This window comes from Pieris rapae, chromosome 22, assembly GCF_905147795.1.
Source record: "Pieris rapae chromosome 22, ilPieRapa1.1, whole genome shotgun sequence".
Lineage (NCBI taxonomy): Eukaryota > Metazoa > Arthropoda > Insecta > Lepidoptera > Pieridae > Pieris > Pieris rapae.
The window spans coordinates 4,092,035-4,113,834 of NC_059530.1; the positions used below are offsets into that span (position 1 = coordinate 4,092,035).

At 32.7% G+C, this 21,800-nt stretch overlaps 1 protein-coding gene across 6 annotated transcripts in view; it reads left to right on the plus strand.

Annotated features, from left to right (window-relative positions):
* The window catches only part of LOC110997025 (eye-specific diacylglycerol kinase), an 84,925-nt gene extending 63,464 nt beyond the window's left edge, over positions 1–21,461 (plus strand). For 3 of the 6 annotated variants that reach the window (XM_045633005.1, XM_045633006.1, XM_045633007.1), the window contains 12 exons: positions 2,871–3,087; positions 4,699–4,891; positions 6,270–6,372; positions 7,233–7,423; positions 9,350–9,447; positions 12,890–13,015; positions 14,104–14,389; positions 14,827–15,033; positions 17,026–17,073; positions 17,464–17,527; positions 17,592–17,913; positions 18,315–21,461. In XM_045633005.1, coding sequence (XP_045488961.1) covers positions 2,871–3,087; positions 4,699–4,891; positions 6,270–6,372; positions 7,233–7,423; positions 9,350–9,447; positions 12,890–13,015; positions 14,104–14,389; positions 14,827–15,033; positions 17,026–17,073; positions 17,464–17,527; positions 17,592–17,913; positions 18,315–18,364 — 1,905 coding nt within the window. In that variant the 3' untranslated portion in view covers positions 18,365–21,461. The remainder of the gene's footprint in view (positions 1–2,870; positions 3,088–4,698; positions 4,892–6,269; positions 6,373–7,232; positions 7,424–9,349; positions 9,448–12,889; positions 13,016–14,103; positions 14,390–14,826; positions 15,034–17,025; positions 17,074–17,463; positions 17,528–17,591; positions 17,914–18,314) is intronic. The other 3 variants (XM_022264967.2, XM_022264968.2, XM_045633008.1) reach the window with 2 other exon arrangements.
* The last annotated feature ends 339 nt before the right edge of the window (positions 21,462–21,800 follow it).

Consider the following 21,800-nt stretch of genomic DNA (forward strand, 5'->3'; position numbering starts at 1 on the left):
AGATATTACTACGACGACTCTTGCAAGCTATGAATGAAAATTCTGTAACTCCAGATCACCAATTCGGGTTTAGAGCACAACATGGCACCATTGAACAAACTCACAGGGTGTGTAAATTCATAAGCAATAGCCTCGAGCTAAAAGAGTACTGCTCCTCAGCTTTTCTGGACGTTCATCAGGCATTCGATCGGGTATGGCACAAGGGGCTCTTATGCAAGATCAAGTCACTTCTGCCTCATAGTTACTATGGAATCCTAGAGTCTTATATCACCGATAGAATATTCCAAGTGAAAGAGATGGATTGTACATCAGGCTTTCATGATATACTTGCAGGGGTACCTCAGGGCTCTGTACTTGGTCCAGTGCTGTACACCATATATACCTCAGATCTACCATGTACCCCTGGCGTCAATATTGCAACCTATGCAGACGATACCGCAATCCTGGCTTCGAGTAAACAACCGGAAGAAGCCACGTTAAAGCTCCAGCGAAGCCTAAATGAAATAAGCAACTGGTTCGATAAATGGAGAATCGGGGTAAACACGGGCAAGTCAGTGCAGGTGACATTCGCTCTGGGAAGAAGGACATGCCCGCCTGTCAACCTAGGAGGAAGGGAGCTGCCTCAAAGTGATACAGTCAAATATCTTGGACTGCACCTGGACCGTAGGTTGACATGGCAAAGGCATATCGAGGCAAAACGGCTTGAAATAAACTTGAAATACAAGAGGCTGCACTGGTTATTGGGTAGAAACTCGAAATTGTCCATCGACAACAAACTCCTTATTTACAATTCTGTTATAAAACCCGTGTGGACCTACGGAATACAATTGTGGGGAGCAACATGCGACTCTAATAAAACTAAAATTCAAAGAACACAAAATTACATCCTTAAACAAATAAGCAACTCGCCGTGGTTTATTAAAAACGCTGAAGTACATGAACACCTGGGCATACCTACAGTTAAAGCAGAAATAAAATTGTACGCCCAGAAGTACAAGACTAGGCTGGAAAACCATCCTAACCACCTAGCTGTTCAACTCACCCTACCCGAGTGTATAAGCCGTCTCAAAAGACGAAGAACCCTTGAGCTCGGCAACATTGTCTGAGCTAATATTATTATGGTAGATATTCCTATTGAGGAATGTCTCCACCCGTCAGTCTTCCTACAACTCATCTGCTCATAGTCAGAAGACTGATTGCACGATGCGCTCTAGAAAAAAAAAAAAAAAAAAAAAAAATATCTAACATAAATCATTTTTAAAATTGTTTAAATTTTAGTAATACTCTCATTATTATTTAACGGAATTTTTTTATTAAATCATACGTATTATTGTTCGACCTCCAAAGGTTTTCAAGGCAGGTGACTATATTTCAATGGAAATAACCTACACAGATATAAATTTAGGGCTGAACAAGATGTTATAATTAATATAATTAAAAGAATAATTATTTAAATAAACGCATATAATAAAACGCACATAATTTGTTTTTTTTTTTAATTCCACGTAAATCAATATTTTTTTCTGTAATACTGTCCGAAGATTAAAAAATAATCGAGATACTTGTACCGGAATTGTCAAAATTATTTTCGTCCGTAAACAATACTCGGAATGAGCTCAAAAACGATATTTTATGTTGCTAATGAAACAATTGAAGACTTATTTGTTCAATGTTTCGTCAATTCAGCATCATGTTATTTAATTGATTGAATCATACAGCATGTGCAGCATTTAATCGTGTTAATTTCGTTACATCGAATCATCAAAATTGGTATTGTTGATATTGATCATAATGAATGTATTTTGTTAAATTTCGAATAATTTAACAGTGTTCTGTGACTTGTTCAGTTTTCTATGCTCTGTGTTATTAATTCTTTGGTCATTTTGTCTTAGGATCCAAAGTTGAGATATAGAGAGATCTATGGCGTGATTATTATGTTATGTCAAATGACTTATTGTTACATCTATAAGAATGGATTACAGTGTAGTACAAATAAAATCTAAACCTGGGGTTGTCTTCCATAGCAAGAAAACAATCTATAGCGATTAAAGTTGTCCATACAAATCCAATCTAAAGCGAGTGCCTGTACTATTAAGCTTTTCATTCAAAATAGTCGTATTCAAAAAAGGTCCCAAGCAACTTACGTACTGAAAATTAAGGTTCAAAGTATTTGCATAATTAAATTTATCCTCACGTCTTATTTAATAAAGGAAACTGTAGTCTCAAAGGCCGGGTCAGGGATATTTTGCTACGTATAGTTTGTGACTTTCGGCTAGTTTGTTGGCTCAGTGTTTCAGAGTTTCTATGTGCGCATTTAATTCTTTCTTCGTTCTTCTGGAGGGAACCGGCGTGTTGTAGATCCAAAATTTTACATTGCACTGGTGCTTGCTTTTCAAGAAAACCCGAAACGGATACAGACTTAGAGGTCTCTGCTCTGAACTATTGCTGCATAATATACATATAATGAGAACTGAGTATATTTGCGACAGATTGAAGAGAACTGAATGTTATAAAATGTGTAACTGCTATAAAATATCATTTTTAATTTAAGCTAGCTAGTATATTATATTTTTATGCGGTAAATCTAAGTGACTGAAGATATATAAATATATGTAGCATGTATTAATTATACTCCTAAACGATATTGATAAAAATTTTGTTGGATTTTTTTACAAATTCATTTTATAAGTCGAAATGTACAAACATTTTAACATATGTACAGAACAACGCCTGCGGGGTTCACTAGTGAACGAAATATTTATACGTATAACTATTTTTTTTATAACTATAAATATAAAACATCACGAACCATACAGAAATCTCTGAGTAACGGTTATGTCGCTGTTGTTATATATTTCGTTACTTTCAAGGGCTATGAAGATGAACCGATATCAAAAATCCTCGCACACATCGGCGAAAGCGACACAGTTCTACTGGACCGCTGGCAGTTAACAGTAGAGCCTAACACAGCAGCGACAGGCGAAGACACCAGTAACGCGAAGGCAGATTTACCACTGAATGTCGTTAACAATTATTTCTCTTTTGGTGTCGATGCCCACATCGCACTAGAGTTTCACGAGGCCAGAGGTAAGTGTGAAACGACTCACTCGCACTACCGTCGTTTATGTAAGATGATTTATGTACTCTTAATAGTAGACCAATAGAGTAATATTTTGGATACAAAAACTGATTGAAATCGGGACTACTGTATTGCTCTTGAAAGTAACTCGGTAACAGAACATTCACTTTAATATTTCGGATTCACTCTTTTGAGACATAACATCTGAAAGTTGAACTATCTAAACCTATCTAACTATGATAAATTTTTAAAATTAGCGAAGAAACATGTTGTTTGTTTTTAAGGGATTTTAGTGGAAGTATATTAAAATTATACCTGGTGATCTTTAGTTGGTTGCAAATTAGTTTATTCGTTCTTTTTTGCAGTCCATGGTACTTGCAACAACACGTTCTAATCACGAACCTAATTATTTATTATGAACGTGGTATTCTTTATTATCAAATGGTGACTTTCACCGGTATAATACGCGTAATAGAACTAATTTGAGTGTCCGACCAATTAGGCTCCAGAAGATAGACCACTCCTTATATGGAAATTGTATTCGTTTTTACAACAAAATCTTAAGCGAAATTAGATTATCACTAAATAAATTCAAAGCCCCCGTTAAAAGAAAATTTATTAATAAAGCCTTTTATAAATGTAACCAATACTTAATAGATCCTAATCCTTGGGATTGATTTGCTCCAGTTCAAACAATTTGTATTAAAAACTTGGCGATTGAAAAGAGTGGCGGAAAGTTTGCCAGTTCTTCTTACCCGCTCTACGCCCTTGACTTGCGAACTGGTTGTAAATGAAAATTTACAATTAATTTAATTTGTTTTTTTTGACGTTCATAAGTGAACATATTTACCTATATGAATATTTTTGAGTTTGAGTTATCTGAATGTGCAGGAGTCAAGCCCAAACTCCTAACATGACTTTTATCTTCATCCTATTAGAATAAAGAATATTATATATAGATATTAAATACAGAAATAAAAACAAAAATTAAATTAAGAACGAAATGAAATAGGCATTAACTCGTATAATGTGACTCTAAGTACCACTGAAACCAACTGGTAAAGTTAGATAACTATCTAAAGTAACAATAAATTAAATGTTTACGAAACTATAAACAGCGGTACGTATCACTACATATTATAAAACAAAGTCGCTTTCTCTGTCCCTATGTCCCTTTGTATGCTTAAATCTTTGAAACTACGCAACGGATTTTGATGCGGTTTTATTAAATAGATAGAGTGATTCAAGAGGAAGATTTATATGTATAACAACATCCATTAAATAGTGGAGAAGTACTGTTATTTTTGAGGTTTCTAATGTGATATCGTAAATAATTACATTTTCCGCTTACATTGCAAACGCAGGCTGAACCCTACAAGTTTTATCAAAATAATGTACTAAGTACAAAGACTTTTCTGTAGACCTTTTCAATGTGTACAATACACATTGAAAAGGTCTACAGAAAAGTCCATGATGGTATATGTCTATCTCTTATGGATAACCCACATTTTTATATACAACGTTCACAGATTTTCTGTAGTGTATTTAGTATCAGCATTGCACCCGTGCGAAGCCGGGGCGGGTCGCTAGTATATTGTAAAATGAATATAAATTTTCAGAGGCGCATCCGGAAAAGTTTAACTCCCGCATCCGGAATAAGCTCTTTTACGGAACGGCTGGCGGAAAAGACCTCATGCAAAGGAAATGGAAAGGATTAGCCGAATTCGTCACTTTGGAATGCGACGGGAAGGATCTTACGCCGGTCTTGAGGGAGCATAGAGTGCATGCGATCGTGTTCTTAAACATTCCAAGGTATTTAAATTGTAGTTTTTTTTTTCTGGTAGACAGTATCGGAGACCTTGGTGCTTTCCTTGCTCAACAAATAAGTATGCAGCGAGGAAATACAGCGTTAAAAGTATACTGCCGGGACCAACTTTTTAAATTTATTGTAAATATCTATTTATTCATTTTTAAGTATTTTTATTATTACTATATATAATTGTAACTATACAACGTATAAAATCGGTTAGTTTCAATTTGTATTTTAAATCTGAATTATTTTCGAACCAATTCGACCTATTGTCCTTCAAGAAAAGAGCGTTGGTACGATACTTCTTAAAAGGTCGGCAACGCCCTTGCGAGCCTTCTGGCAGTGTGTGTCCATGGGCGGCGGTATCACTTATCATGTGAGCCTCCTGCCGCTTGCCTTCTATTACATAAAAAAATATTAAAAATGTAACATCTAATGGTCAAACAAATAACTTTTTACCACATCATACATATAGAAACGATTTTTCTTTGACAACATTTTTCATCTTAAAAACATTTTTACTAACGATTCAAAATTGTATACTTTAACAATCCTAAGCATTTTCTAAATCGTATGGTCACACCAAAAGAATACTTCTTTAGTCAACAATAGTATATAAATTATCGCATCAAAACTTTAGTTATATAGGTATGTCAATTTAAAGAAGCTAGCAGTCGACGACACAAAGAATCTTAGTTTCGGTTGACCACCTTTTAATTTTACTGTACCCCTTTTTTATTATTTTCGATAGTTTTTCTTTACGCATCTACCATAATTTACATAAATTATTTATTTATTTACACTTCGTTGCAAAATACACAAATAACACAATACATAAAAATTACAAGGGATGCAACGGGCGGCCTTATCGCTAACAAGCGATCTCTTACAGGCAACCCTAGTAAGAAATGAAAACAATAAATAAAAATGATGAGAGCAAAAATATTATTATAAATATACAAATAAAACTATACAACACTTTTTCTAAAGTTTTGTTCATGCTATAAAGGTGCCGTTAAATGCTTGAAAAGGTGCAATAAGGCTCAGTTATTTTGAATGAATGGGTACGACTATCGTAATTCAAAAATGTGATTAATATAACATACAGAAGTCATAGCTACCTTCAAATTTATGAAAATATTCGTTTGGCAGGAAACCTCAAGCGCACCAACATTCAGTAAATAAAGTCCCTTTTTAAAATAGCAATAAACACTCTGATGTTCAGCCTCTTGGCCACAGATGTGCCTGTTCGCGTTGGTTGGCTATATGTGATCTATATAAGATAAGAAATATTCCGAAACATATTGGATAAATTTCTGAAAAGGTGTCTGACATTTATTGATTATTGACTGTGTGATGTACAGTAAATATTTTTGACAGCTACGGAGGTGGTACGCATCCTTGGAATAAATCCCAGGGAGCATCAGAACCCTCGACTGAAGATGGATTGATAGAAGTTGTTGGGTTGACTACGTATCAATTGGTGAGCGATCTGTCTCTAACATTATGTCTATAGTAATAATTTGTTTATGTCCTATAACCCCTAGGTGGGGCAGAGGGCGTCCACAGCGAGTCTCCATCGCGTTCGGTCCTATAGTAATAATGCATTTTTCTAAAAATAGTACCTAAACCAACTATAAAAATTATTTCACAATATACTGTGAAAAATATTTAATAAATGTTTAGCTTGAAATATTTACTAGTTCCAAAAAAACCTAGCCTTGGTATTAATTACTATCAATTCATTCAAATCAAAGAAAAGAGTGTACAAATTCTTTTAAGGCCGGCAACTCACTCGCGAGCTCTCTAGCATCGAGAGTGTCCATGGGCGGCGGTATCACTTAACATGGTGAGCCTCCTGCCCGTTTGCCCCCTGTTCTATAAAAAAAATCGAAGCTAAGCTCTTTGGTTACTTTTAAGTTATCTTAATATTGTGATTATTTTAAGAACGACTTAGGGCCTGTTTCACAATGTCCGGATAAGTTCCAAATAAGCTATTTGTTACTTATTGGTATGATAAATAGTATTTTTGCGTTTCACGACTGTCAGATAGCGCTATACGTCAGAAATTTGAAGTATCTTATTTGGAACTTTTATCTTTCGAATAATTTATGTGTTGCATAGCTATTTGGCACTTTATCCATACATTGTGAAACAGGCCCTTAATCTTAAGAATTATTCTTATGTAAAGCATCAAAGATTTGTATTACTTTTAGTTCTGTGTCCATTGCAAACGTTAATCCTTAATCTAGCAACACAAACAAAAACGGGGCTTCAGATAAGACTAATTACAAGTGGAAGCCATATGCTAATTGACGGGAAGGCCACATACAATTGTTTCAGCCGCTGTTGCAAGCCGGCGGCCATGGTACATGCATCACTCAGTGCAAGACAGCAAAGATAGTTACGACCAAAGTGATACCCATGCAAGTTGACGGCGAGGCCTGCAGACTTGCGCCATCTGTGATCACATTGTCGATACTGAACCAGGCTATTATGCTCGCCAAGAAGAAGCCGGGACGGGTTCTGGCACCGTAAGTAATATAGACTTAGAACTAGGACTACGGGTGGATGTCTTAGCAATAAGTTTCCTTTCTGAATTTTTATCTAAGTTTTGAAAATATGTTGGATATTATATTTAAGGTTTGCATTTTCTTTGTGATTATATTTACGAATTATTTATTTTTAATACGAAGATTGAACGAAACCAGAGATATTTTACCTGAGATTGTGAATAGGAAATGAATCGTTTTGAAGTGTGGATATCAGAATCTATATCTATCAAGTTCTGGCACGGTGAAAATTCCCGAGGAAATTAAAATTAAAAATTTGTTATTATTGTATTAGGGAAGAATCTTTGTTGTTATCATTTCTCAATTCTCTATCTCTTATAGAAGATAATGCAACCAGCACCATTTCTAAATTAAATTGTGTTTTAAATTATAAGTATATCTCTTGCCCTTTTTTTATCACACAATGCTTATTGAAAAGTAAATTGTCACGGGCCGAGGTAATAAAAATATTTTGTAATGAAGATTAAGGCTATAAGTTATCACAATATCGCGTGAGAGATCTGTTGGATAATTTTAAATAGGTACTTCCTTTTTTAACCGACCCTAACTCCACGTCGTCTTCAGCTACGTAAATCAATTATTTTCTCGTCCCGGTAATCTTACCATTAATTAAATAGATATCTAATTAAAGCTGCATTCTCAGAATCCAAGGTTTCATTTGTGTTTACATTTGTAACATAATCCACAGTTAAATGTTTACACTGATGAATTAAACTGAATAAAATAAATTTATAAAAGGTTTCGTTAATTATGTCTTGATAATAACATTGAACGTGTCTCTTCGTTCTCGATATTTTGTCTCTTTCATCTCTACTCGATTGTCTTAATTCTAAGGTAGAGCTAGCACAGGCACACGCAGGGTTGCCAACTAATCTATTTTAAACAGTATTATAATATTTTATTTAATCAGAGGGCGCTCACTGCTCATTGCAGCGAAGCTACAGAGTTTCTGAACGAAATATTTATAATTTATAGTTGTGATTAGGTGTATGAAGTTCTTAAAAAATAATGTAAATACTCATACTCTTATTGTATATACTTATCGAAACACACTGTTATTGAGCAGCGCTTTATTAATAGTTAAAACCTGCTCGTTTGCCCATCCTATAAAAAATCTAAACTAGGAACAATGGCACAAAAGTGTGAGTTAAAAAGTCGCTGCGCAAATAAATCTGGAGAATTTTTAACTGTTTTTGAAAATCAATTCAAACTATTTTTTCCATAACGTCTCCCATAGATTACTTAAATTAACTTGTGTTTGAGCCACCCCAGTTTATAGAGTTATTAGGTTGGTAACTTTGATGAAAAAGTCTATTTTATAGACAATGAAGTCGTAAACTCAAGATGAAAAGTCTCTTTAGAGTGGAAACAATTTAATTAAATTGCGATCGTTGCGTTACTACGGCTTTACAATTCACTATAATAATAAAAAATAAAAAAAATTTTGTACGTACCATAAATAAATATAGCCTTTATTGACAATCAAGTTACATTTTATCTTATTTCTACTTTAAATACAACTTATAAGGTAAATGTAAAATATTATCTTATTACTTCCTATTAGACACCGGTTTCTTGATTGTCTTGCTTTTCAGCCTCCCCAAGTGTTCTCCACAAAGATCTATCTCTTGCTTTCCTTATCCATGTGGCTCCTTCTACCTTTTTAATATCCCATCTACGATGTTTACCTTGATGATGTCTACCTTTACTTCTCGTATTACGTCTAGGGCACCATTCCATAACCTTTGGTCCATTTTTCCGTATTACTTCCTATCCATTTGATACCATACCTTACTGCACATAGAGTATGACAGATAGAGACAGAAGCGTTAGTGCAGTGCAACATGACTAAAGGGAATTGCATTTTAATTGCTACTTTGTTTACAGCCTTACGACGCTTGATAAGCTCAACTTTACCGTGAATATAATTACAATGGCCGACTATGAACGTCACCACTACGACAAGGAACTTCTGGCTAAAGCAGGTATTTTTTACAATGCGATGTAATTGGATACGAAACTACAATTAAAGCAACATACCATAGCTAATATAATCATTCTAGTTGTACAAAATAATAATATTTGATAATAATTAATAGTTACAAATACAATATATTTATAATATTTTTAACTGAATATAATTATCCAGCTAAGGCACCTAGGAATTTTAAAATCACATTCAAAGAGTGGGTTTCTTCGGGTTCTACCCTCATTTCGCTACTTTTAGTAAATATACAGATATACTATGACATCAGGTGGCCTTATCGTTAACATGCGATCTCTTCCAGGCAGCGCTAGTATGAAAAAATACTAAAGTGTAAAAAATAAATTAACAGAAATAACATTACTAACAGCAATGTAGAATTATACATAAAAAGTGTACACGATTCTTAAGAGTATTGATAGATGGGCCTTTGGATTTTGCAATAAGCATTGGAGCACTTAAGAAAAACATCACAAGCCAACTATTGCGATTTAGCCGCACTAACAAGGTTAATCTCAGCAATGATGTGTTTCCCCAAATTCTTTATAAACAAAACTATATAAAAGGGTATTTGGTCTAGTGGCTTCAGCGTGCGACTCTCATACCTGAGGTCGTAGGTTCAATACCCGGCTGTGCACCATTGAACTTTCTTTCTATGTGCGCATTTAACATTTGCTCGAACGGTGAAGGAAAAGATCGTGAGGAAACCGACATGTTCTTAGACCTAAAAAAAGTCGACGGCGTGTGTCAGGCACTGAAGGCTGATCACCTCCTTGCCTATTAGATTTAAAAATGATCATGAAACAGATTCAAAAATCTGAGGCCAAGACCTAAAGAGGTTGTAGCGACACTGATTTTTTTTATATAAAATAATAAATCGTTTGTACATTAGTAAGTAGTAGTTATATGCAAAGTTCTTCATCATACACATATAACATTTGCAAATGACGTATATAACTATATCTGATGTAATTGTAGATAAATATTTATTAAACGACAATTTATATGTAACCAAAAAAACACACGCATATCTTTCGTTCGTACAAAGTTATGATCTTACTGAGAAAAGCTTTGAAATTAGTTCTTATCTGCATACTTACCTGCACTCTGTATCTAATCCTAAAATCCATAACATAAAAAACATGCCACTAAAAGAAATTATCAAGAGAACATGTTGAACATGAACATCGCACTGGGCATCGGTATCACTTAACATATCTGTATATCTATATTACCCTCTTTTTAAAGAACTTAAAAATTCCAAAGACCATCTTCTGAATTGCTTTTCAAAGTTCACAACTTATCTAGATGACTCTGTAATTTATCTTCGAAAGAAAAACAAATAAGTTTTCTAATAAAGGTTTGTATTCAAGGCAACTGAACAATAACTTTACCATCTGAATACATTAAATGAATACCTCATACAAACTCATGAAACATTGTACATAATTTATTACATGAGTAAAGATTGGGGCATTTATTTCCTGAGATTACTCTTGAGGTGAGAATAATTGGGTGCGACCCTAAATCCTGTCAGTTGCTAGGTGGATATTTGATAAATGACTGTATTTCTACCTCTGTTTTAATAAATACTAATATTTACGAACGGTTATCAAGATGCGTAAGATTTAATAATGCATATGTGTTGTACATATATGTTTTGTAAGTGATTACATTAAAAATTTACTTAAATTTTAATTACAAAAATCAATCGTAATGAAACATTTACAGTTTATTATTTTTATACATATTACAGTTCTCCTTCGACTGGCTCCATCTCCCTCTATGATTTTTCTCCCAATCTCCCCCCACCAACTTCTTAAACTCGTCAGCCCATCGCGCACAGTGAATATAACAAACATATATAGTATATCTCACTATCAGCTGGTTCAGTCTTTTTATTGATTAATTTAATTAAGAAATATTTCTCTTTATACAACATAAAACGTCCGACGTCTATCACATCTTTATATTCGTTCACTTTTTAATTTTCATTAAGGTTTTCTGAATAAATTATAACGGTTCGAATGAATGAAGTAATTATTTTCTAAGCTAACAAATTTTCGTAATAGGATTACGGTCGCTTCCAACTATTTACTAGATATTTTTTCCAAAGGCACACTAACGAAACACATAAAAAATTAACAGAAAACACATGACATACAAAAACAAGATTTATGCATGTGTATCAATGGCAAGCGTGCACAAAATTTATAGGGAAACATTACAATGAAAAACAGAAAATAACTTAAACATTTTTTTTAATAATAAAAAGTCTTTATTCATTTTAAGTACATTTTCTTTTGAAAGTGTAAGGTTGGAAACCCTTTTAAGTAAAAAATACCTGTGTTAGGGTTCCCAGCTCCTCCATAACAAACTTAATTACTTAAAATAATGACATTAAAATTAAACAATTTTTTTTAACAAATATAATGTCTACTTTGCAATTGTCACTATTGGTCGAATCAAGAGTGGCTGCAGCATCTTACGCCTGAAGACATGGAGACTGTCATCAAATGGATCTGCTCTCATGTACTCAGAGCGTCGTTCAAAGCCGATAGAGATCTGTATAGAGGAGCATTACAATCGACGTTAGTTCTCACTGTCCCTTTATTATTAGCTGCAATAGACTAGGTAGTAGTGCGATCAAAACAATGTATTTTTCTTCCACCACTTGCTCAACCATGAAAAATTACGTAGTCAAGCACAGATGGTTCTTCACTTACATATCATTTTTTTTACAATACAGGAACAGAAAGATATTGCTTTTTGTATGAGTTTTTAAAATATTAAAATACAATAAGAGGGTAGTGCTGGATTAATATATAGTTGATATATTTATTTATAAAGATTGATACATATACAATGATGATCAATGAATCGTACTGCATTTGTAAGAACATAAATTAAGAATGCAAAGGCCTTATCGCTGACAAGCGATCTCTTTACCCCCAGTAGGAAGAATAAAATGAAGATATAGTCTAAAAATTTAATAACCTAAAAATAAAATTAACTAACTAACAAATTAATTAATGAATCATGAAGCTGTATTGTAAAATTCATAAAATTATTATATTTACAAAAACATCCAGGAAAATGATATAATTACAAAATCACGATAAAACAGATGGTGGTTACGAGGTGTTTAAACAATATATATTATGTAAACAGTCTTATACTCTTACACACATACGTATACAAAGACACATAGATTTTGGTATTACTTTTTACTAGATAGGCATGCTTTGTTGTTATGTCAATTCATTATTAATTGATTTTAAAAGCTGTTGGCTATAATAAATAAATACAACCTAAGGCCTTATAAAACCGAGGATTACTCATGTATAAGAAATATTTATATATAATCTGTCATGGAAAACACATAATGATATATAAACCCGAACCCTTGTTAAAACCAATTCTTTGAAGAACTTTTGTTTTAGCGGAAAGGATCGGTACCTTAGAGGTGAACCCGGCAGCGGATCTGGAGCAGACACGAACTCTCGTTCATAACCTGATCAAAGAATCTTCGAATTACTCGAATATCGTGGATTGGTGGTTTGTGGATTGTAAGTTTACTTAATTTTTATATATCGATTTATTACCTTTTTTTATATTCGAGGTGGAAATGAGCATCTGCCCTAGAAAGTTGCAGGGTATGTGGGACTCGACCCACACCAAAATCTCTGCTATTCAGAGACTGGGTCGCCTTAGTCGCCTATTCAGAAAAAGATCACAAAACAGATACTAACAAAACTCTAAGAAGTCTGAGCTCTCTGAAGTACTATTTTTTTAGCGTAGTATATATTAAGATTAAGTTATAGATATATAGATAGACAATTTTAAATGTACTCATTCAACGATATAATGTTTAAAGAACTTTATTTCTCATTACAAAAATGTATTTTATTTACATGAGAAACTATATACGAGCGAGATACATGTCACTATTATTAGCCGTCCCAATTTTAATCTATTATTTTCACTCTAACATGCATCTTTAATGCCTTTTTGAATTTGTCAAACTCGCCATAGTAAAAGAATCTTGAAACGGTCCGGTAGTTTTTGAGTTTAATTCTTTATAAGATTAATGTAGATTATTATCAAAAAACACCCATTCACCTACATATAACGATAACACGAGAAATTTTAAGGAAAAAATTCTAAAACAATTTCATGTATACATTCTCTGTGTGTGATTTTATTGAAACGAGTCGTATGTTTATGGAAAAGTCAAAGGGAATTAAATCGTTAAGGAAATTATTTTTACATGTAAAAGCTTAATTAGATGTTTCTGTTTGTAGTAAAGTGTAATTAGTTACTTTTCTTTTGATGAAAATGTATATTTTTACGGCTTTATAATAAACATTTTTTTCATCACAATCACAAAACAGATAGTAAACGTATGTAGTAAAAGGGTGTAATGTATGTAGTAAAAAAAAAGTAAAAAAGTAGTGAAAATGGCTAAAATATTAAAACTAATGAAAAATCAGTGCAATTTAAAAACAATATTAAAACTATGTTAAAAATAAAATAAATAAGTCTCGTAATACAAAATGTGATTGAAAGGAGATAACACGGCTTTTGTTAGTCGATGCTCAAAATGGTTCTATCACATATTATTCGTTATATAAGCATTCATAAAAACATATTTCAGCTGTAACCGCGGAACGATTTTTCCGTATCGACAAAGCTCAAGAGAATCTCCACTATCCAATGGATATCGGTCACGACAACCTCTACATTCTGGACGCGGCACCACTAACACCGGACACCGACACAACTGCTCACCCAGAAACCACAGCGAGTGCTTCGCTGGACCGCACTAGGCCTTCGGTGTCACTGGAGACCACAACTGGGCTGTCAGTATCGCTCGACATATCGCAGAGTGTTGATACGCCTAGTGCTGCTGTTTCGTTAGACGTACCTGATTCCCATGGAAGGTAAGGATTTATTATGCGCCAGAATTTGCTATGCTAGTTGCCTATATAACAGTGAACATATGAATAGGTGTTTCGGAGTTGTAATTGTAGCTAAGAGTTTTAAATATTTGAGGTTCAGTTATGGACGGGCGTAGTCCAGTGCATATTATTATAAGAATATAAAAGATATTTTTGTATTATAATGAAATGTCGGATTCAATTAATTATGAATACACCATCAAAACTTTACAAACGTCTGATAAGTCGCGGACAAAACGTTTATTTTTGTTATAATCATTAATTATTCTTTTGATATTTTCTCTAGAGTCTGACGTGTTAAGTAACAGATTCATAATTTCTGTTCCTCTATACACTGTACAAGATATAAATAAATTAAATGGAAATCTTCTAACATAATTAGCATGCATTGCACTGGACTAAGTAATTGGCTTGTACAGTCCAGCGCGGACGTCAGATGACGTCACGACGCCACAGACGCCCCCCTCAGCGGCCACTACAGCCACGCCCACCTCCAAGTCATCTCTATCGCCAAAGCTCACAGTACCGAAGTCAAAGACATCGCAAGACTCCAACTCGCCACCGCTATGCGGCAGTCCCACAGCCAAAGACGAACCGTCACCGGAGTCAATAGCTCGGTTCAAAACGTGAGTCCATGAAACAAAAGAGTGTTTTTTTTTGTGATACGATTCCTTTAATTAGAAACTAAATATAATCACTGTATTTCAATTGACGTATAAACACAATAAATTCGTGCGTCATCACGGGAGTCCCCACAAAAGAAAGTTTATAAATAAACAGTACCTCGAAATGTTTTGAAACTCAAACTCGTTTGCATAAAAACAGACACAAAATTCATTGTCAATTTCAATAACTTGTAATCGTCTAAATTAATACATGAAATTCACTTTAAATGTATTAATTTTGTCTAACAACTTTTAAAGCAACCTATGTACAGCTAAATATTAAGAAAAGTGGTCGGCTCCACGTACTTTTTTAATGAAATTCGAAATGTTGTTATAAATGTAAAAAATTTCCCTTGCCCAAAATCACAGCTTGAATCTTATGGGCATGCTTTTCATGATGTTCCTAATAAAGTTTTGTGGATTACGTTCCCACTTCTCTTTCTTCGCAAATACTTTTTTAGCTAGCTGATGTTTTGTGGAGCATTATGCACTGATATTACTCGTCATTTTAGAATATAGATATTCTCATTTGGATTGAGGTCAGGACTTTGGGGTGGCCAATCTTTTGCAAAAGAGTTTATATTGAAATATTTTAATATTATGTTTAACGGGTATAATACTTATTATTACTCTCTGAACAGTCTGAAAAGTCATAGGTTATCAATGAGAAAAGTTTTCCCGGTGGATTTGCTCAAACAACTTTAGAATTATATTATTTTCACACGCCATTAGCTTAGGTTTGCAAGTTGCAACTCCATTTCCGCTTACCAACATTTTTCTTGTAAACTAAGTAAAAGTTAATGAAATGTATATATGTATGATAATCTTTTAACATATAATTATGAATTAAATAGATTCGTTTCAAACCCCCCATTAATTTCGGACGTTAATAAGTAATAGAGAAATATTTAATATATTAAATTCATATTATTTACGAATCACACAGGTGAGATCTTTGACGGTATTTCGTTATATAAAAATTCACACAAGGGTACTCAATAATTTACGAGTGTCAGTACATGTACCCATGTCAAAATGCTTTATGTTCTCCCTTCGGTTCAGAAGATTTTTCGCCTATAAAGTAAATAATATAGATTAAATTTATATTGTTATAAAATATTAGATTCTCTTACAAAAAGGTAAGACTTTGAAACGTTATGTACCCGTACCAAAAATGCTATTGTTTATAAAATTAATAAAGATAACTAAATACATTATTTAAATTAACAAGTTTTTTAAAAATAAGTGCGTTCGTACAAAATACACGTGTCAGAAGTGAAACTTCTTTGTTAATTAATTATTACTATATGATCACTCTATTAATTTTCATATCTATATTCACACTGTATACGTGCTAATGATTATATAAAAAATTTAAAGTTCTAATATGTAACTACTAAACAAATACATTAACCAATAGCGTGTATTTTTTCGATCTCCATTCTCACTCTCTCTCAATCTCAATCGGTCTCAATCGCTCTCTCCCTTTTGTTCGATATAAACGCTGCATATCTTCGTGACGTTTCATCCGTGAAAAATGTAAAAATCTAAGTCGCCTAAAGAAGTTTCACTTGCCCAATAAAAGGAAGTGGTATGTAAGGACCGAAAAAAACGCGTCATTATGAGGAGTATAGAAATGTAAAAATATATGTAATAGTTTGATATTTTTAGCGACTCACACTTTAAAAAAAACAACATATTAACGAATTTAATTCTTAAAAATGAGTGTTAACATTAAATCAAGTCACACGAATTAGTCTCTTATATATAAAGCATTGTGATTTGAAACCATTCATAGCTTTTAAATGGATTTTGTAACGAAAAGGAACCTTATCTTCTAAAGCATAGAAATCATTAGAAATATGTTCATTCTAACATTTATACTTCTTTCTTATGCACATTCTATGAAAGCACTATTTACTTTTAATTTGCACTTTCTTTCATCGCATGCAGCATACATCAAAAATTGTTTGGATTTGAACAAGAAGCGTTTGGCTGTGGGTGAGATGATGTCATATCACTGTTATATAGAAAAGAATTGTACCATTGCTTTGGTTGTCGTACTAAAACTACATTCGTCTTGAGCGCTGTCATTGTCAAACGTCAAATTTGGCTAAATGGATTGACAGTTCGAGCAACTTTGTTTGTTTAGTTGAGTTTTATATACCTTTATGTCAGAAGGATGTCACATTTTTTTACTGTTAAAATTAAGATTACATTTATTAAAAAATATTTCTAACACAAACAAGTTTTTCACACAAATTTATTTGCTTTTTTCTGTCTCAATAAATTGTATTGGTACATTTCTTCTGTAGTGTAGTGTCTATTAGTCTCTTATTAGATATTTATAAATACGTCATCGCCACAGACTAAACATCAATATTGTTTCAGAAATCTATTGGAAAAAACATCCGACTCACTGCTCAAAGCTGCGAAAGTCGGCGACTTAAAAATGGTACGTATAATAACGTTTTATTTTATCTTCACATTTCTTTGTACTTATCTTATTGTGGTTTTAGATAAAGGAGCTGCATGCGGCGGGCTATTCTCTACTGTCTATTGATGCGACCGGTCAGACTGCATTGCACATTGCCGCTCGATATGGCAATAAAGAGATTGTTAAATATTTGATAGCGTGCGCTCCAACGGCCATATTGAATATGAGTGATAACGAGAAAGGGCAAACGGCGCTACATAAGGCGGCAGCGTATAAGCGACGAGCGATATGTTGTATGTTGGTGGCGGGAGGAGCGTCTCTCACCCGGCAGGACCACGCGAGCTTAACGCCGAGACAAATCGCTCTACGCGCTGATGATCACGACCTTGCAGCGTATTTAGAAAGTAAGACAATTCTTCTTTTTTATTTCCCAGATAGATTCTACCAATTTCAGGAAGAATGGAGAAAAAAAAATTAAAACAAATGTGTTATTTAAAAAAGACGCTTTTGCTGTTGAAAGCGTACCAGTCAAGGTAGATTTAAACCTTTAAAAAAATTTAGGAATCTAATTTAGGATTCATTAGTTATATTGACATTGATGTTATCCATAGCAGCGAATGCGAGCAGGCTCGCTATGTAACTACATTACTATTCCGATTTCATTCGAAAGTTTTCTTCCTACGTAATTTCAACATTATACATATATATATATTGAAAATAAAACGTATTTTTAATTAATTGTTATATAACTTTTATAAAACACTTTTTGATATTGAGTAAGCTCAATATTATTGTTTTATTTCAGGTCAAGAGCATTTCCAGTTAGTTTCAGAAGATTTGGAGACAACAGTGTGAAATTTATTATAATCGCTTTCACTATCGAATCTATTGTTGATAAGGTTATTTATTTTGTTTAGACGTAAGACAATTTCATATAATATTAAAAGACTTTACTGAGCTTATAAATATAATAATATATCTTGTTCACACATATCCTTTAGATCTTTCTACGTACACCGAATTAACAGTGTTAAGACGAGTTTGCATATATGACATATTTGTATTAACCGTGAAATATATAAATGTGGGGAAGAGTGAGAAAAGCAAGTAAAAATCATGTTTTAATTAATTAATTATACTTAAGAAATATATGTATATATGTAATGAATACGTCATGAAGGATCAGCGGATATTTCTGGAACTAAAAGCCAAGACTAAGGCTCGAATATATTCATTTATATGGTTCATGATCTCAACGAATAGCAACACTACCGAAAAGTGTTTAAATTTTTAAAATCCGGTTTGAAGGACCAAAAAGGGTGTACGTTCTTCACAAACCACAAACCTGTACGTAGAATAATCGTTTTATCGTGTAGAATGTGAACTCGTCTTAAAACGAATAATAAATTCAAATATTATGACCAAATATAAATTGTATATAATTATTAGAATAAAATTCGAAATATCCTCCTCTATATCGACACTATTTATTGTATTTGCATCTAATTTAAGAATATTATGTAAATAAGGTTAAATGACATCTAATTAGAACGTGATATATAATCACTGTATTTTAATATTTATAAACTGTATGGAAAGATTCTTAGTGAATAAAAGGAAAGACCAATCATGGGAACAGTTCAATTTGACGCAATGTGTGTATGGGCTCTATGGTTCAGCTTTTGACATAACGCTGGACATTTTTTTTACGTCATTGACAATGACATTTGATCAAAGATAAAAGTATTTTTCGACTTGTCATATGCTAGCGCCAACCGAATTTGCATTTTAAATGTCATATTCTGTGGCACCTGTCATAAAAGCGATTGTTCGGTAATGTATTTGTCAAAATTTTCAACAAACAAAATTCGCGAATACATAGAGCCTGTATTCGACGCACTAATTATGAGAATGAATTGTATTTTATAAGTATTCACTTCACTATTAGTATTTTACATAAATGCAATTAGTACTAAGTGATAGGTATGGAGGCTTTACGATGAGTTTGAGTATTAATATAAAATATTTGTATGAAATTCGCTTAATTGCACCTCTAAAGACGGTACTTTGCAAGAGGTAAAGAAAACTTTGTCTTTGCACTTATAATATTAATACTGTCAAAGTTAAGGTGAAGCTGATTTCTCATTCATTAGGTGTTACTATATTTGGTTGTGTTAATCTATTTGAAATTTCGTTATGCAAAGCATTTGTTGCTAGTTAATTGTTTCGCGTTTATTTTAGTAATAGCAAAGCTATAGCAATAATTACAAATTGTAGTGTAATAGTACGATCTCACCTCCTCGCTTAGTTATAGTTGATATATCAATAAATATATATTCTGAATAGCGGTAAATTATCACTACTACACACGGCTTATATTTCCTTTATTATATTTCGTAGTAATAAATGTCTTAAATCAACTGTTACTGAATATAAATTGATACAACCTTCGAGACTCGAATAATACTTGCTATTTCTTAAACCCGCAGGTCCGGAGTTCTATTAGAGTAAACTAATATTGCCTATACAGAACCTAAGGCCTACTCTGCTTATGAATAATGATTAGTAAATTCGACATATTATGTCTCCTCCTTGAATCATGCATACAGCAATTCACACATGTCATTATATTTATATAGTGTGGTATATTCTATGACTAAAGTTCTTTTTATTTTAAAAATGGAATCATGCTCTACTACGCTATACTTCATTTTTATAAGCACAGATGCTGGCTGGCTAGTTAAAAAAAATATTAAGAGGTGACGGAACACATTCTGTAATTCAAATTCATATTTAGAACACCAATGCCTTTACTGTTTTTTCCTATAATCTGTAGCTATTTGTAGTCTATGATATTCTAAATGTTGGTTTTATTTGGCTGTAATAAAATACCTCTACGTAGACGTAGATGACATTAGTGTAATCGAATTTATTCGTACTTATTTATCGCTATAATGCGAAATGAAAGACAAAGCTGTGAGAATTTTGATCATTGTAAAAAGTAGATTCATTTATCATTGTCTCGATGTGTGGTTTTCCTGTATATATGTTATGTTTTTTAGAACTCATCTTTAATCATATACACTTCAACGATAAAGCTTTAAGAACTCACGAGTGTTCTGCTAGATTCTCTCATAAACTTAGAATAACTTTCACTTCCTTGAGGTAAGATTTAGAGTTGAGACTTAGAGCAATTCACTACTGTCAATCTCTTTTGAAAAGAAAAGCACTAAGAGTCGATTCTGAATATCACCCTTACTATATACTCTATGACTGTATCTGTCATAGATAATATTTGAAATTTATCATTTCATGTACATATTGTATCTATATTCTACCTTCAAGAGGCCTTCATTCATAAATATATTATATAACTATTTCTAATAATCGAATTAGGGTATATAGTTTCACGACCAATTTCGAAGATAAATGGTTAATTAGTATATATGTACACAATAAAATTCTGTTTCCATTGCGTAAAACAATATACTATTAATCGAGCACTGACTCAAGAACTTTTTGAATAGTCTCACAGTTTATTTTATCTTAGCCTAAGAAATAAATGATCTGTTAAATGCAATAATAGTTAACAATTGTTTCATCTCTTAATTCTAAATTTAAATCTCCAATTTTGGATCTTTCTAATCAAATAATTACATAAATTAAATATTAATGAACATTGAAGATTGTACAATGCACCGCTGAGCGAATGATATAATTCGATTTTTAAAATAAACTTTTTTTCTAAGTAATGCCGATCACGGATGAGGTTGTATTTTAATTATAAAAACCGCTCGACGTTATAATGCACCTATAACAAGGGGAATGTTTGAATATAATAAATCCTCTTTTGTAGATATTTGACATTTTTACAAAAGAATATTTTCAATTATGTATTCCGAAATTGTAATTGTAAAAATCGAACAAAAGTACTTATTTAAAATTTTGTAATTCGCACTCATTTCATTGTGTAATTTAATGATATTTTTGCACTGAGTGAAATCGGTATTTTAATGAAAATTATAACAAATATTCTTAAAAATAAATATTATCAACAATAAGTGTTGTTTTATTTATTCCACACATGTATCATAGAGATTTATAATAAAATAAGTAAATTTCGTCTGAATTAAATGAAAAAAATACTATTGAGATCTCTTTTGACGTAGGTACACAAGTGTACATTGTGTTACCTATATGAATAAATGATTTTTGTTTGTTTGTTTGTTTACGTGTAGTAACGTCATATTATTATCCAGATTGCAACAATTTTTTGTATAAAGCAGTGGGT